The sequence below is a fragment of the Lepidochelys olivacea genome (genome assembly GCF_965140295.1).
Source record: "Lepidochelys olivacea isolate rLepOli2 genome assembly, chromosome: 6".
NCBI lineage: Eukaryota > Metazoa > Chordata > Testudines > Cheloniidae > Lepidochelys > Lepidochelys olivacea.
The window spans coordinates 20,821,651-20,840,054 of NC_140416.1; the positions used below are offsets into that span (position 1 = coordinate 20,821,651).

Genomic DNA, 18,404 nt, shown 5'->3' on the forward strand with positions numbered 1-18,404 from the left:
GTATGCCATGGCTGTGGAACAACTCTGCTACTCCACCCACACCGGTACAGGTATGTTACCAGATAAGGACACTTCTGTACTACACAAATATGAGTTAGGAAATTCGACATTTAATATAGGAAATAAATACTGTCATATGCACTAAATCTCAGATTTCTGTGCTTTTCTGCTTAGAAGAGGTTTCACCAATAAAAGTTCTTCAAAAGATTTTTTAAATATTTTCAAATTGAAGTGGAAAGGGGCAGACAACACTAGGTGGTGTGCACATCAGATTACAGAAGAGCACTAATCTTTCAACTCTGAAGAAAGCCATGTTTTCATGTGTAAATGAGTCTCAGGTCAGGTCTACACTACAGACTTCTGCTGATACAGGTCCGGGACCACATGTCTTCACATCTCTGTGCTTTTAACGGTATAACTTGTTTTGTTGGAAGAGGCTAGTTTTACTACACAAGTGCAAAGCGCAACTTTGCCACTATAGCTGCATCTGCACCAGTACTTGGCTAGTATAGTGTACCAATATTCAGTGCACAATTTGTGCCAGGGTTGAGCCGCAGCACCTCTGGACTTGGCAACATGTTGCCCTGGCATCTCTGGGCTTGCCACATCAATTATGAAAGTAAAAAAAATTGCTTGAGCCCTGGCACCTCTTTCATTACAAATTAAGCACTGCCAGAGCACTCTTAGGCTTGGTCTACACTATGGGGGGGTAGCTCGATCTAAGTTACGCAACTTCAGCTACGTGAATAATGTAGCTGAAGTCGACGTACTTAGATCTACTTACTGCAGTGTCTTCACTGCGGTAGGTCGACTGTTGACGCTCCCCGTCGACTCCACCTACGCTTCTCGCTCTGGTGGAGTACCACAGTCGACGGGAGAGCCTCGGCAGCTGATTTATCGCGTCTTCACTAGACACGATAAATCGACCTGTTGGATCGATCGCTCCGGAGGTAAGTGTAGACATGCCCTTAGTATAGGCATGGTCCTTATTACAACATGCAATAGGACTGGGCCAGAGAGGCTAGCATTGCAATTTTTTGTAGAGCTGTTTGAGAAATTCTGTACAGCATTCAGTTGTAATCTCCCAGGACTCATTCACATCCTCTTGTTTGTGGAGCACTGAAATCCATACTGTATATGAAGTATTTATTACATTAATGATTTTGAAGCTACAATAAGAAAAATATTAAATTCTAGTTGAAAAATACAAGAACATATGCATTTGGTTTATATCATAATGGAATCGCACTTCAGAGTATATGAATTATAGTCAAAACCAGTTAGTTGGCTGGTGAAATGAGGTCTAACACTCAATTAAATGGCATTTCTCTGTAACACAGTAACTTTTGAACACTGCAACTGACAAATTCCAAGGTTTCAGAGAATGCTCTCTCAGTGGACAGAACCCTATTGACTTTGGTGGGGGAAAAATAATCAAAGCCGAAAGGAAGAAGTGGGGCACACATGCAGTTTCAGCATCTGATTAGCAGTGCCAGCAGCTTCAACCACCTTTGTTAGTTGTCTACAGAGCAAAGAACCAGTTGCTGGTAGCCATTAAACACATTGCTGTATAACAATACCCTTCCTCCTCCCCATTTTTATTTCTTGATACAGTTTAAAATGTTGCTGCCCTGAAAGACTTTCTTCAAGATAGAAAGAAAATGAAAGTGGAAAGGAGGAGAAGGCAGTGGTGAACAAAGAGCCCGTGGCTTGGGGGACCCAGAGCCACCAGCATGAGGGAGGGAATTGTATTGCAGGGGGTTCCTGAACATGGGGGATGTAGAGGAATGCCAGAGTCCCTGTTGGGTGCAATGCACTAGGACTACATAAGCAACAAAGTGTGTAAAACTCTAGTACACTCACTGTTTAATGCTTCAATCTTTTGTGTGTGCAGTTATTTCAACAGTCTTATATACATTACTACTGTGGAGTAAAATTGCTTCCACATGCCAGGTAACCCAGATTCCTGATGGAATTTAAACTTCATATTAACTCTAATAAAATGAGTTTGGAATCAGATTTGGGTTCAGCCCTTGGTGCTGTGATCATGCCTTCCTGGTGCAAGTGCTGGAGGAACCAATTCGGGGCAGAGCTCTTCTTCACCTGCTGCTCACAAACCAGGAAGAATTAGTAGGGGAAGCTAAAGTGGATGGGAACCTAGGAGGCAGTGACCATGAGATGGTCAAGTTCAGGATCCTGACACACGGAAGAAAGGAAAGCAGCAGAATACGGACCCTGGACTTCAGAAAAGCAGACTGACTCCCTCAGGGAACTGATGGGCAAGATCCCCTGGGAGAATAACATGAGGGGGAAAGGAGTCCAGGAGAGCTGGCTGTATTTTAAAGAATCCTTATTGAGGTTACAGGGACAAACCATCCCGATGTGTAGAAAGAATAGTAAATATGGCAGGCAACCAGCTTGGCTTAACAGTGAAATCCTTGATGATCTTGAACACAAAAAAGAAGCTTACAAGAAGTGAAAGATTGGACAAATGACTGGGGATGAGTATAAAAATATTGCTTGGGGATGCAGGAGTGAAATCAGGAAGGCCAAATCACACCTGGAGTTGCAGCTAACAAGATGTTAAGAATAACAAGAAGGGTTTCTTCAGGTATGTTAGCAACAAGAAGAAAGTCAAGGAAAGTGTGGGCCCCTTACTGAATGAGGGAGGCAACCTAGTGACAGAGGATGTGGAAAAAGCTAATGTACTCAATGCTTTTTTTGCCTCTGCCTTTATGAATAAGGTCAGCTCCCAGACTACTGCACTGGGCAGCACAGCATGGGGAGGAGGTGACCAGCCCTTTGTGGAGAAAGAAGTGGTTCGGGACTATTTAGAAAAGCTGGACATGCACAAGTCCATGGGGCCGGCTGCGTTGCATCCGAGAGTGCTAAAGGAGTTGACGGATGTGATTGCAGAGCCATTGACCATTATCTTTGAAAACTCATGGTGATCGGGGGAAGTCCCGGATGACTGGAAAAAGGCTAATGTAGTGCCCATCTTCAAAAAAGGGAAGGAGGAGGATCCTGGGAACTACAGGCCAGTCAGCCTCACCTCAGTCCCTGGAAAAATCATGGAGCAGGTCCTCAAGGAGTCAATTCTGAAGCACTTAGAGGAAAGTGATCAGGAACAGTCAACATGGACTCACCAAGGGCAAGTCATGCACGAGATAACTGGCTCTGTGCATGAGGGGAAAGCGGTGGATGTGTTGTTTCTTGACTTTAGCAAAGCTTTTGACACTGTCTCCCACACTATTCTTGCCAGCAAGTTAAAGAAGTATGGGCTGGATGAATGGACCATAAGGTGGATAGAAAGCTGGCTAGATTGTCGGGCTCAACAGGTAGTGATCAATGGCTCCATGTCTAGTTGGCAGCCGGTACCAAGTGGAGTGCCCCAAGGGTCGGTCCTGGGGCCGGTTTTGTTCAATATCTTCATAAATGATCTGGAGGATGGTGTGGATTGCACCCTCAGCAAGTTTGCAGATGACACTAAACTGGGAGGAGAGGTGATATGCTGGAGGGTAGGGATAGAATACAGAGGGCCCTAGACAAATTAGAGGATTGGGCCAAAAGAAATCTGATGAGGTTCAACAAGGACAAGTGCAGAGTCTTGTACTTAGGACGGAAGAATCCAATGCACCGCTACAGACTAGGGACTGAATGACTCGGCAGCAGTTCTGCAGAAAAGGACCTAGGCGTTACAGTGGACGAGAAGCTGGATATGAGTCAACAGTGTGCCCTTGCTGCCAAGAAGGCCAATGGCATTTTGGGATGTATAAGTAGGGGCATTGCCAGCAGACTGAGGGACGTGATCGTTCCCCTCTATTCGACATTGGTGAGGCCTCATCTGGAGTACTGTGTCCAGTTTTGGGCCCCACACTACAAGAAGGATGTGGAAAAATTGGAGAGAGATGAGGGGGGATTTGATAGCTGCTTTCAACTACCTAAAAGGTGGTTCCAAAGAGGATGGATCTAGACTATTCTCAGTGATAGCAGATGACAGGACAAGGAGTAATGGTCTCAAGTTGCAGTGGGGGAGATTTAGGTTGGATATTAGGAAAAACTTTTTCACTAGGAGGGTGGTGAAACACTGGAATGCGTTACCTAGGGAGGTGGTGGAATCTCCTTCCTTAGAAGTTTTTAAGGTCAGGCTTGACAAAACCCTGGCTGGGATGATTTAATTGGGGATCGGTCCTGCTCTGAGCAGGGGGCTGGACTAGATGACCTCCTGAGGTCTCTTCCAACCCTGATATTCTATGCCCTATCCATTCTGTCACTTATTCACATGGACTTGAATGCATTTATTAAACTTAAACCAAAAAACCCATACTGAATTCAGTCTTTCCCTTCGATGTACACCTACTGACATTATATTAGAGTAGCTACTGCACCTCAATCCATGTCCATATTATACCAGAATGAAGCTTTTAAACACCATGTCATGTGAGAAATAAAATACCACAAAAAGCCTATTAAATAATTTAGTGCTGCTTCTGAAGTTTGAAAGGCAATTTCACAGTCTATAATTGATTTTTACTACTTTTTTACAAAAATAAAGGGCCTCTGCTTCAATGTATAGGCTCTCTCATTGTCTCAGTTGTGTACAATAGTGCAGTGAATTTCAGCAGAGAAAGTCTGTTAAACCCTCTGAAGAAAAAGTTGGTCTTCAGCTACTTGTGTATTCTGGGCTGCTACTTTAAATAACTTTCTTCTGCATGCTATTGCAAAGAAGTGCACTCATGGGTAGATTCTGTCCCTCTGTGAGCACAGAAGACTCTGCCAACAGAGTAGAAGTGGTGCAGTTCTGCTACACAAGAGAGGATTTGGGGAGTCTACAGGAGCCCAGACTCCCTGAGTAACAGATCCCAGATCCATGGAAACTTCCTGTACACCACTGTGGAGAAGGAAGCTGGGGACCAGTTGATCTGCTGCCATATAGATCCACTGACAAATCCTCTTGGGAAGATGAGCACAAACACAAAGCAAACTACTTAAGTCCTGTGGCAAGATTCCCAAGTTGCAGAGCAGCTCTGCTGTGGCCTATGGGGAAGATTCCTCCTCCGCACCACAGTGCCTTGGGAATTCCCCATTGCACCTACTTCCCTTGGCCCTACTCTAGAATGAGAAATTGGAATATGGAATAGAGAGCACCCCCCTCTTCCTTAACCTCCAATGCAAGTGATCTCCATGATGCTCCCAATCTCTGGTGGGTTCAGGTAAGGGATCCATCTGAGCTGGTAGTAGCCAGCATACTATCTTAGTATTTCTCTGGCAGCATCTGAATTTCCACAGAATTTAAACTAATTTAAAAAGAGCGACTAAGCATTATAGATGAAATTGAATTGATGCAAGCACTACCTGAGTGAGTATGCACAGACAAATAAGAGCAATGAGAGAGGTGTGAACTTCCCCAATTCATTTCAAAGGCACTAAATCTTAAGCTTTAATGGATGACTTCAACAACAGCATTAACTATGTCACTGCAGGAACATCCTGCTACTCTGGGACTGTGTAGCACACCACCACTTTTTAGACTCTCAGTCTGAACCTTGCCTATGGTACTGACAACCCGTCCAACATATGAAGATGGGAGCTTCCACTGTGCCAGCCTAAGGCCTTGTCCACACAACAAAGTAGTATTGTTTATACACAATATTCAGACAATTGTATTTCAGTTTAAGTTAAACAGATTTCTAATCTATTTAGAGCTTGTCTATGTATGGAGTTATTCTGGAAGAGCTATTCTGCTTTAAATTCATACCCTACCTTATTCCGGAATAACTCATGTGTAGACTAGTCTTGGTTTAAACCTAAATAAGCCTTTTGCACTGATTTAACTAACCCAGTTTACAAATCACATCTTTAGTTAACGCAATGTAAATCATTTAGACCAAAAGCTGACTCCCTATTTGGGTTTGGTTGCTCTCCTGCCTTCCCTCTCCCCCTCAACATTACACAGTTGAGAAAGGACCATATAACAGACACTGCCAACCTCCCGGTACACAGAACACAAGAGAAATTCAGTAATTATTCTGTCAGACCTCCAAAATAATTTTCCAAAACCCTTAAGGAAGGATGGAGAACATACCTGCAATAGGTACATATCCAACTCCTTGCTGGTATATTGTGGGCATCAGGACCACTGGCTGCGGCTGCATCATCATGGCAGCTGGTATGGACTTAATACCAAATGGATGACAAAAAAAACCAGTTAACACACAACTAAAGTTGACAATGCATTTGAGCAAAACCTTCAAGTCTTGCTAGTCACTTTACATTGACTAGTACAGCACACAGTTTGTTGGCAATAATAGATATTAATATCACTTTTCAGGAAGTCAATGTGAGTACTCAAAATGAATTGCCATTTGAAGGAATGAATCTATAATCCAGGAAGCCATGTCAAATTAAGCTAGCTTTTTGTAACAATTCCCAGATAAAAATGAGGTATTCATTAGTAAGTAGGAGGAAATAATCTGAATTTCCAAACTTCTGTATATCTGTTCATGAATTCTACTTCATTTCACAAATTGTAAAGTTTTTCAATAGAGTAAATTCTATATAAACAACTTTAATCCATTACTATTTAAAAAGGAAGCAATTTCTCAAAATCAAGTGAGCCCAACTGGATTAATTTAGATGAGCCAAAGAATGTGAATATTTGGTTTAAAGCAGTCTCAATTTAGACACTTTACAACTTCCATTAATACTAATATTCTCACTGATCAAAGATAAAAAAATCATATTATCCATGTCCACAAGGGGGTGTACTGCATCTTGTATAGTGTTTTAAAGGTTAATATCGTCCAAGGCTCCTTGAGCTCTCTGATCTTGTTCATTTATTTTTTCTCTTTTCTAATTGGCAATTTTTGCAGGCAGTGCTTAAATCATTCAATACCTACCTTTAGTGATCTAAACTGTTTGTAAACATGGTGGAATCTGTCATGATCAATAACAATAATTTGGATCCCAAAGTTCTGAACAAGTCAAACCCAGGATCAAGTTGGTCCTGAGTTTGCAGAGTGCTTCTTGGTTAAGTTCTACCACCCTTACTCCCCAATCAGTAGTACTTAAGAGTAGTTCCACCACTCACTGTAAGTACAAGTGGTAAAGTCCCCCCATCTGAAGAGTGCCTTCTGGACCAAAAGCCATCTAATTTTTCCAACACAAAGATTTCCCAGAATCTTCCCCTTGCAAAAGGTTCTTTTAACCTATTCTTAGCCTTGTATGACTTTTGATGTTATGAAATTTGAAAGTCTCCGGTTGAGCATTAATCTGATCTGGAACATCTGTCTTTACTCTTGTGCTTGTAATATAAAACCTACAGTCTTCCATGTGAAAGTAAAAGTTCATTGTGAATTTTGAGCTGTCTGTGCCTTCAACCTAAAAGATTAAAACTAGTCATTATAGGAGCACTGAAAATCACTTTGATCACCGTCGAAGTGAAGAATGATTAGTTAAGCCTACTCAAACAATCAGGAATACTACAGTTCAGGTTACTTAGAAAGCTTGTAGGGGTGAAGGGTTATATTGTTATACAAGCAGCAACAGTTTCACACAGTTGGAAAAACTAAACTTCAGCTGTAGACAGAACAGCATGGAGGACTTGTCTTTTTGGAAAATCAGGAAATATGAAGAGCCTCAAAGAATCTGGATACCATTTTTCTTCTTTCAACTCATGGTGTGCCCACCTTTTAGGATAACATGCTATACAGCAAGTGCAACGTCCAGCTATCTCACTGAGAAGAATGGTAGTGTTTATTGATAGGACAGTTAAAATATTAACTAATAACTATATCAATAGTCGTCAACAATATAAAATCAACATGACAAAACATAATAGAACAGCTCAGTAAAACCATGTCAGACTTCTCCTCTGTTCCCATCCCTAAGAAAGCCACCCTCCATATCCTGAGGGCAAACACGCATTTGGCTTACCGTATACGACATGACCAGGTTAATCATTCCTTCTTTGTCATCACCCTGCCTTCCACTCAGGCTATACCACTCATCCTCCACCTTTCCTTGTTTCAGAGACTCAGGAATAGTAATGTGTGTCCAGGCGATGCGGTCATCCATTGAAAAGGCTCGCTGAAAGGCATTAGAAATAAAATATTTCTGATCAAACTCGCAGCCTTCAAAAAAAATTCCTGAACACGATTTCTGATTAACGTTCTTTGAACAAGTCTCAGTGTCACATTTTACCCAGTTCAGTTTTAAGCCATCCTTTGCAACACAACTTTGACAGCAGAAATTAAACACTAGGTTGTTCAGCCAGTATTCCCTGCAAAGATTTTTCCCTACTGAATATTGTATTCCAGTAAGAATACGTCTAAGTACTTTTTAAAAGAGGGACTATGGCTTTTCAGCGTGGGGAGTTGCGACAGGGCAGCCAGAGACAGCTTATTACTCTCCTATCCACAGATGGAACGTGCTAAACAATTGCAACATTAGCATCAGTATGGACTGCACTGACAGCAGCTCCAAAGTGATATATATTGTAGGTTCTCAAATGCTGATTGATCTGAATGCCTCTAGTTGAACTACTGCTATTTTGAACTACTAGCCACCCATTTATCCTCACTAAAGGATCCAAACTACATAAAACTGGAAACCAACTTGAGGGGAAAAAATTTTGCTCTTTAGACAGCAAAGATGACCTGGCATTTACCAGACATGTTTTTACAGTCCAGGAAAAAACTAGTTAGTCCCAGCTTAAGGCATTTCCTATTTTTCAAAATTGTTTTGTTAATGCACACCACATTGCACTTAGTTTTATTCAAATTGTGGTTACATAAGGCAATAGATTCATAGATTAATTTAGGACTATACAAATAAAAAGTAAACTGCAGTGGGCACAATACTAATATAGTCATAATATAGATCAGAGTGTGTGTATATTTTTGGTTTGGTATTTTCTCGAGGAAGTTATACATGTCATGACTCATTTCAGTTTTCATTATTATATTAAACAAGAGGCAAAAACATTCCATTATAGAAAACAACAAAGCAGAGTTGTAGGCTTGAAGCATTAAACAATCAGAAGCATGCAGAATTGCAGACTACCGGTCCAGGGCCATTTGGTTTCGTAGCATTTGGCAGCAGCAGACCAACTTTGATGTAGTGGACCTATTCCTCACTTTTCAATGGATGTATCTAGTTTGAAAAGATTTGTTCTATGGTTGCTGAACTTGCAGGACACTGATGCAATTATTCTTCCCAATTTCCAGGTTTAAACTGGGTTTAAGATGGTATTTACCTGCACCATCCTCAATTAATTTTTCCTGGGAAACTGCCAACTCTGTTGCACAGAAAATTGTTCCCTACAGTTGGAATCCCGAAGTGAAGCCTCCAAATCCACCCCCAGAAAAACCAGTTTTACTTTTGAATGCCTTGACTGTTCACATCAATTTTCTTTGGAGAGAGGACAAAATTAATCTTCCAAACAGGAAGCAGTGAAAGCCCAACTGCTTGACACATTTAACCCAAAACTGGACAAAAGCAATGAAAAACATACTGTAAGGCGCAATCACACAATGGCAGTAAGATAGACTAGATAAAAATCAGATGTGGAAATACCTGTTTGGTTACGATTCTCTAAGCCAAAACAGACTTACTAAAACCAGTGCTAGATAAATTTGCTAGAGTAGAATATTTCCTTACCACTTTCTACTACTGGTAGAGCTGCAGAAAAACTTGTGTGTGAGGGCAGAAAACGTATAAGTAATACAAAAAGTTAGAGAGCCTACCAACATTGCCTCCTTTTTAAGGAAGCATATGCTTTGATTCATTTGTGATCATCTCTATTCACTCACCATATATGCATCCACATCTCTTTTATGATTCCTAATACCACAGTATGTGAGTACCTATCAAGTATCTAAAGATAGAAAATACATATTTTTCATTCCTCGAATGCAAAAGATAAACCTTGATTAGTTTGTAGGGATTCTCTTGTGTGCACATGCATGGGCCTGTGTGGAGAAACTGAGGGTGAACTAGGCAGAAATGAGATGTGTGTAGTTGTCGAATTATTAGTGAGGATGTTGGTCATTTCTCTTGTGGGAGTGAGTTCCACAGGTCCAGCTCCTGTGAAAGTTCTGTCTCCTGCAATCACAAGCTTCCACATATCCACCACAGAGCCATTGTTCCAAAGGAATACATCTCCCATGAAAATTATTTTTATTTTTTATTCAAGAGGCTGTCAGCGCAGACAGCGAAGCACATGTTCAAAGTGAACAGTTTTGTTAAGTAGATGGGCTATTGCATTTTTTTTTAAACCAGATGAAGCTTTTTAAGGGAATGTGGTTTCATTTCTACATCTAACAAATTTCGTAATCAAGGCAGGAAGTCACGAATGCACAGACCACCACAGTCAGGTCTGAGTCCTATAGGGTCACCAGTTATTTGTCTGTGGTTATCTAGGCATCCAACTTATTCTGAAGGAAAAATGCCCTTGATAGTGGCGCATGCTACAAAAGTAAGCAAGTTCTCCCACCAGCACCACCTTAGTCTTGTCTGGGTTCCAGATTAAGACAGCTGCTTTGTAGGCAGCCAATTTCACTTATGTACTGAGAAATGGACCTATTTACATTTGGTGTAAATGAGAACTCTCCTAATGTTTTCATACAGATGTTGAATAACATGAGGGGAGAGAATTAAACCTTATTGAATTCTGCAGATGGAAAGCCCTGGAGATCAAATGCCCACCAATAATCCTCTGGATTCAGTCCAAGGAGGAAGGACCTAAGCCATTTCACTGTGTTTCCGTTTGGCTCTGCAGCTTCTTGAGACCAGGACAGGAGTAATTTGGTCATCAACAATATCAAGTGTCAGAAATCCAGTAAGTTGAGTACAGATGTACTTCCTTGTCTGTGGGCAGGTGATCACCCACAAGAACAAGCGTTAAGTACCATGTTAAGTCTTGAACCCTAACAGAGGAATCCAGAATACCAACAGAACGGAAGGTTTTGCTTCTTGATAGTTTGCTCAGAAAAGGGAAGACAGTGTGTGAGGTCTCTTGTGTAAAGGGATGATTTCTTCATTGCTGGTCAGGTTATTCAGGTGGGATGGCTGATTCCTCTCAAAGGAGACACCGATGGCATCTATTCATTGAGAACCCTGGTACTCTCTACCATGACCATTCAGGAGCTTGAGTAGTTTAGGGTTCCAAAGTACACTATCCAGCACTTGATAGCCAGAAGATTGGCCACCTTCACATAAGACAATTATACTGAAAGAAAAATCTTGAAAACTATGAAAACCCAAAGATGTGATTTTATACCTGTAAGGTACAAGATTCTAACATGTTACCGTTATAGATAGCTTTCTAATGCTACTGTCTCTCCCACACATGCACCAGGAGCAGTAGGGAAAGTTTTAGACACCAAGGATAGTAAGTACAAGCAGCAGAGGGGAGCTGGGAGGAAACGATATTCAATGAGTAAAGTGGGAGGCGGCGGCAGCAGAAAGAACCAGGAGGAAATTATAGTTGCAAGGAGAAAACGTGATGTGAACCTGGGATTCCGGCTCATAATCATGTAAAATGAATTTTACTCACTAGAACCTCTTGATGGAATCATTTTTTAATTCAAATTTGTCTACAAAGATTATTCTACATTTAACTGATTTACTGTCACCAAAACTCTTACATCTTGGATTAAAGCTATAATCGGATTTGAAAAGTCTTGCAACATTATCTCCCACAGAACTGCATGAGCAGCCTATTTTTAGTATGAAGTGCAGAATAAAAGAATGCTCCTCAGGTACTGCACTGTAGTTTAGCATTAGAGTATTCAGAAACCGCTTGATTTTAAGGCTAACATAACCTTCTCACAACCCCTATCTCATCCCTCCAGAACTCATACAATTATATCAGAATCTCAGCTCTCATTAGAGACAGTACCTCTACCTGTTGTGGTTGAAAAGAAATTTGTGAAAGTGTGATCCACCACAAAAAAAACCCGAAACATTCCAGGTGCCGGTATACATCACTGGGCTACGTCACCTCAGTCCGGCTTTGTAAGGTCCCACACCAACCTCAAACCAGCAAAGCACAAATAAAATTCTAACCTCATCAAATATCTCAAGATAGAAAGAGTCCACACCCGGGGGAACAGTGCACTGAATAACTTTGTTCCAGCGTGGGTTTTTGGCTCCATTGTGTGCTGTAGGAGTTTCATACACAGCATAGCCAAGCCGTACCCGACAGTATGGATCCATGCGGGTCATACCATAGTTCTTTGCCAGTTTTGCCTGGGAAGAAACCAAAAAGGAATAAAAGAAGAAGAAAATAAAATTAAGTTTGCCATTTTCTTTATTAATTCTTATGAAATGAAACTATATTAGTTTAGAAGAAGTCTGTCACAATCGAAAGGGGATACTGACTGGGCCCACCTATGATGTGGACAGAGGCTCAAATAAAAAAAGCAATCCTCAGGGGTAGAGCAAGGCAGAGTTAGGTTAGATATTAGGAAAAACATCTTTCTAGCTCTGGAATAGGCTTTCCAAGGGAGGTTGTGAAATCCCCATCATAAGAGGTTTTTACAGGCTGGACACCAGCCACGGATAGTCTATGTTTACTTGGTCCTGCCTTAGTGTAGTGGGCTGGACTTGACTTCAAGGTCACTTCCAGCCCTACATTTCTCTGATGCTATCATTCTAGGATAAGCTATACAACTGCCTAAATAAATGTGGTTCGCAAAAAGCAACGAATTTAGTGTAAAGGCTATATTTGACGACTGTCGATTGCAGTTAACACCTGCAATTAACTGTAAACAAAATTAACGCATTCATTTTTTTAACATGTTAATCACATACCTCTGGATGGGAAGGGGGGCATGGGAGCCCCAGAGCCCTGCATCCCCCAGGGCTGAATGTATGGGGGAGGTCACAATTTTTTTTTTCTTTTGGGGGGGAGAGGGAGGGAGGGAGAGGTTTTTTGTTTTGTTTTTTTAAGTCCCAATAGGGTCGCCAGCACAAAGATTCAGAAACACTGCCACAGAGAACAAGGGCCTGGTGAGCTCAGTCTCCCTGTACCAGCCTCTCCTCTCCGGCTGCATGTCCAATCCCAGAGGTAAAATCCACCCTCTTTTGCAAACAAGGGCTCACTCAGCTGAAGGGAGTTATGTAAAAATTATAGTTCTACATTTGTAAATTCAACTTTCATGATAAAGAGATTGCACTACAATACTTGTATGAGGTGAACTGAAATACTATTTCTTTTGTTCATTTTTTTACAGTGCAAATATTTGTAATAAATATAAAGTGAGCACTGTACATTTTGTATCCTGTTGTAATTGAAATCAATATATTTGAAAATATAGAAAACAAAAAAATTGTATTCTGTTATTCTTTAACAGTGTCATTAGAACTGCGATTAATCACGATTACTTTTTTTAAATAGCTTGACAGCTGTACTATATTTAGTGGCAAACCAACATGTTTTAATGGTTACCAACCAATGAGAATCAAGATCTCTTTAGGAAAATAACTGAAAATACAAATGAAAACACACAATTAAAGTCAATGATTTAAATGAAGACTTTCCAGCTTACTGATTTAAATCAATCCACCTTAGTAATATCTAAGAGTGTGTGTAACAGTCTGCCACAAAGAAGTGTTGTAACACTCGTATCTCTAGTAAATTAAATCCCCTCTCTGCTTTAAAATAAATTCACCCTGTGCATTGTATTAGAATTGTATTGTGTTTATTTAAGATTAATTCCCTGGGTAGGGACTATATCTCAAGAAAACCAACAGCACTCGAACAAAATGGGAGTCCAAAATTCATTTGTGGCTTATAGCCTTTGTTCCTCTGGCATCTAATAGGTAGTCTGGAATTCCCTGCCACCACATAAAAACTGTCATATAGCTCATGTAGTGCCTGAGCCTCATCTACGCTAAGGAGTTTTATAACTAGCTGATCAGATGTGAGGCTCCTATATCTTGGTACAGTTGCATCTACACTATGGACTTCTGCTGGCACATCTATGCTGGTCAGAGACATGAAGAGGCACAATTCCTGACTGACAGTGGCTTTACTATACTGGTACAAACCGCAGCTTTGCTAGTAGACCTGTTTCTACATTAGGAGCACTACACTAGTATAGTATTACTATACCGATAAAGTGCCCCACCCTTTGGCTTTAGAGCCCAAGCCACAAGGTTTACACCACTCATTGTTACTGAAAGATTATGAGAAAAAGTGTACTGTTAAGTCATTCCCCTTTGAAATTTTTACATATTACAAATGTATATACAAATGTATATGGACAGTGTCTGGAATGAAGGCAATGAAAGTCTGACTAGAAGAAGCAAGTCTTGGGACTTCAGTATTCTTACACATTAATAGCAGAGTCTCTGACACTAATTCCTCTTTAGTTCTGGCTCAATGTCAATATGACTCTTTAAAGGCTTTTAAAAAAAAAGCCACAAAAACCCACAAGTAACAAGGGAACAAATTAGCAAAATATATCACATTACTTCTTAACTGAATGACGTGCACAGAAGATTTTTCTCTGTGAAGCAGCAAAATATTTTAAGATTCCAATAATGTCAATGTTTTGTCTGATAATAGTCCAAACTTCTTGTACCTCGTCATCTCTGGCCTCTTGGGCCCTTGCCTTACTTCACTTCAGTCTGTCCAAAAGGCTGTACCAAAAATAATTTACCTTTTCTATCAGTTAGAATGTACCCAGACCCTTCTGAAATTCTTTTAACTGCTCCCTTTAACCTTCTGTATCAAATATAAGGACTCTCCCTTCACTTCCAAAGCCGTGCACAACGTAGCTCACATCTACTTCTCCAATATATTCTTTTATCATCATTTCTTAGCCAGAAGCCAACTATTGTTTCATAAGTCAAGTTATACTGGGAGCTTGGCTTCCAAATATCCCCACCCCTAAACAGAAAGTTTACTTAACCAACACTAGATAGCAAGATAATGGTCGAATGAAGCGAATGCAGAAGTTTCAATCTCTAGGAAAGTTTAGAAGGCTAAGATGATACAGTAGTTATGCAAAAGAAAAGGAGTACTTGTGGCACCTTAGAGACTAACCAATTTATTTGAGCATAAGCTTGCTACAAAGCCCGTTGCCAACTGTGCCCACATATCTATTCAGGGAACACCATCACAGTTTGACCAACGTACATGGCAGAGTGGCACTGCTGGCACATGATGGCATATATCACATTGGTGGATGTGCAGGTGAACGAGCCTCTGATAGCATGGCTGATGTTATTAGGCCCTGTGATGGTGTCCCCTGAATAGATATGTGGGCACAGTTGGCAATGGGCTTTGTTGCAAGGATAGGTTCCTGGGTTAGTGGTTCTGTTGTGTGGTATGCGGTTGCTGGTGAGTATTTGCTTCAGGTTGGGGGGCTGTCTGTAGGCAAGGACTGGCCTGTCTCCCAAGATTTGTGAGTGTGTTGGGTCATCCTTCAGGATAGGTTGTAGATCCTTAATAATGCGTTGGAGGGGTTTTAGTTGGGGGCTGAAGGTGACGGCTAGTGGCGTTCTGTTATTTTCTTTGTTAGGCCTGTCCTGTAGTAGGTGACTTCTGGGAACTCTTCTGGCTCTATCAATCTGTTTCTTCACTTCAGCAGGTGGGTATTGTAGTTGTAAGAATGCTTGATAGAGATCTTGTAGGTGTTTGTCTCTGTCTGAGGGGTTGGAGCAAACGTGGTTGTATCGCAGAGCTTGACTGTAGACGATGGATCGTGTGGTGTGGTCAGGGTGAAACCTGGAGGCATGTAGGTAGGAATAGCGGTCAGTGGGGAGACAAATCTTGGGAGACAGGCCAGTCCTTGCCTACAGACAGCCCCCCAACCTGAAGCAAATACTCACCAGCAACCACATACCACACAACAGAACCACTAACCCAAGAACCTATCCTTGCAACAAAGCCCGTTGCCAACTGTGCCCACATATCTATTCAGGGAACACCATCACAGGGCCTAATCACATCAGCCACACTATCAGAGGCTCGTTCACCTGCACATCCACCAATGTGATATATGCCATCATGTGCCAGCAATGCCCCTCTGCCAGGTACATTTGTCAAACTGGACAGTCTCTACGTAAAAGAATAAATGGACACAAATCAGATGTCAAGAATTATAACATTCACAAACCAGTCGGAGAACACTTCAGTCTCTCCGGTCACGCGATTACAGGCATGAAAGTTGCTATATTACAACAAAAAAACTTCAAATCCAGACTCCAGCGAGAAACTGTTGAATTGGAATTCATTTGCAAATTAGATACAATTAACTTAGGCTTGAATAGAGACTGGGAGTGGCTAAGTCATTATGCAAGGTAACCTATTTCCCCTTTTTTTTCCCACCTCCCCTCCCCCAGAGGTTCTTGTTAAACCCTGGATTTGTGCTGGAAGTGGCCCACCTTGATTATCATACACTTTGTAAGGAGAGTGATCACTTTTGATAACCTATTACCAGCAGGAGAGTGGGGTAGGGGGAGAAGAAACCTTTTGTAGTGGTAAACACCCATTTTTTCATGGTTTGTATGTATATAAACATCTTCTGTATTTTCCATAGTATGCATCTGATGAAGTGAGCTGTAGCTCACGAAAGCTTATGCTCAAATTGGTTAGTCTCTAAGGTGCCACAAGTACTCCTTTTCTTTTTGAGAATACAGACTAACACAGCTGTTACTCTGAAACTAGTAGTTATCCAGGGACTGTCCCTGGAGCACCAAAACTTCTCACTTTGAACATTAAAACATTTAAAACAATACAATAAGAATGGGAGAGGTATTGTACTGATATAGTACTATATTCTTTTTTTAATCTATATCTATATATAAAAAAAATAGAATCAGACACATAGGCCTGGAAGGGATCATCTACTTCAGCCCCAACTGCACTAAGGAAGGACCAATATTATAAACTGCAGTTGCAGTCATACAGTATCTTATTTTACACCCGCATAACTGATCTTATTCCAGGATGAAAAAAGCTTCTGCCCACAAGTTATTTTAACAAAAGATGTTACGGAAGCTGCTGCTCCTGATGGTTTAGTAACCCAATGACAAAGCACACGTCCACTCAATTACTGTACGTGGCCAAAATAGTAAATACTGACAAGAAATTTTAAATAGGAAAACTGTAGTACTGTGCATTACAGTTAATGCTGTGCAATTAGTATGTAAACACTGCTAGGAACTGTGTGTACAGGTCCTATTTCATAATGAGAGACCAATACACAGAGCCACTTAGTGGAAAATATGCTATCCAATTAGTGTAGCAACTTCAATTTCAGCATCAGATCTCAGGTGGCCACGGGTGGAAGATGTAGCAGATTAACAAATGTATTAGAAGAGAGCTACAAATTATACCTGTACTACAGTGATGCTGAGTCTGCCTACTGTGCCCATCGGTCCTCCATACTGTAACTGTTGAGCTGCCTGTGCATCCAATTGGATCTGCTGCTGCTGCTGTGTTGGGGTGATACGTAGGAAATCCTGAGGAAGCTCACCAATATACACCTGTAGAACAAACAAATCAGATTCTAATTTATAGCTCATTTCCACTGGTAAAAGGTTCTGTAACAAGAAATGGAGGAAGGAGAACTTAAAGAAATGGCCACCAAGTCACTTCAGCACGATTTTGTTCTAATTTTGGTGGCATGAACAAAGTGGTAAATTTGCATGAGCTATGCTTAGGAGAAACCTATAATGGCATTATGATGCAGGTCTTTGGATATCAGTGCTGAGTTATGAAGGGTGCGGGTAATATTTTTATTTAAATCACATCACACATTTTAAAAGTTTGATTTTAAATTACACTTGAAAGATAGGTGCTACGGTAATACAAACAACAAACAGTATTCCCTAAGAGCCCTAGTCCTGGACTAGGACACCATTATACTAGCTGCTGCACAAACTCAGAACAAAAAAAAATAAATAAATAGTGTCTGCCCTGATAAGCTTACGATCTAAATAAGAGACGAGACAACCAATGGATACAGACAGATGGGGGAAGTACAAGGAAAGAAGACAATATTGACCAGCACGATAAGCAGTGGTGACTGCACACCATCAGCCTACTCATTGCCAAGTTTTTTTGTAGCCATCTTGGCAAAGGAGATGTTTGAGGTGAGATTTAAAGGTGGATAATGAGAGAGTTTTGTGGATATTTAGTTTGTGGATGAGATTACCCAGAGATAAGATGTAGAGGGAGAAGAGAAGGGGACCAAGAACAAAGCCCTGTGGAACCCCCACAGAAAGCAAGTGGAAGGGGAGATGAGAAGTGTCTTTCAAAGGACACACAATGCAGGAACAATTAGAGGTTGGAGAAGAACCAGGAGATTACAGATTCACAGAAGCCAAAAGGGGACAAGATTTCAAGTAGTCCATGGTGGACTGTCAGAGATGAACGACTCATCAAA

At 41.0% G+C, this 18,404-nt stretch overlaps 1 protein-coding gene across 1 annotated transcript in view; it reads right to left on the minus strand.

Annotated features, from left to right (window-relative positions):
- TOLLIP (toll interacting protein) overlaps window positions 1-18,404 on the minus strand; it is a 58,004-nt gene that overhangs the window by 20,189 nt on the left and 19,411 nt on the right. The window contains exons 2-5 of the mRNA XM_084630015.1: window positions 17,353-17,502; window positions 12,070-12,252; window positions 7,936-8,088; window positions 6,086-6,176 (exon numbers count right to left, since the gene is read on the minus strand). Of these exons, the coding sequence (XP_084486141.1) occupies window positions 6,086-6,176; window positions 7,936-8,088; window positions 12,070-12,252; window positions 17,353-17,502 (577 nt within the window). The remainder of the gene's footprint in view (window positions 1-6,085; window positions 6,177-7,935; window positions 8,089-12,069; window positions 12,253-17,352; window positions 17,503-18,404) is intronic.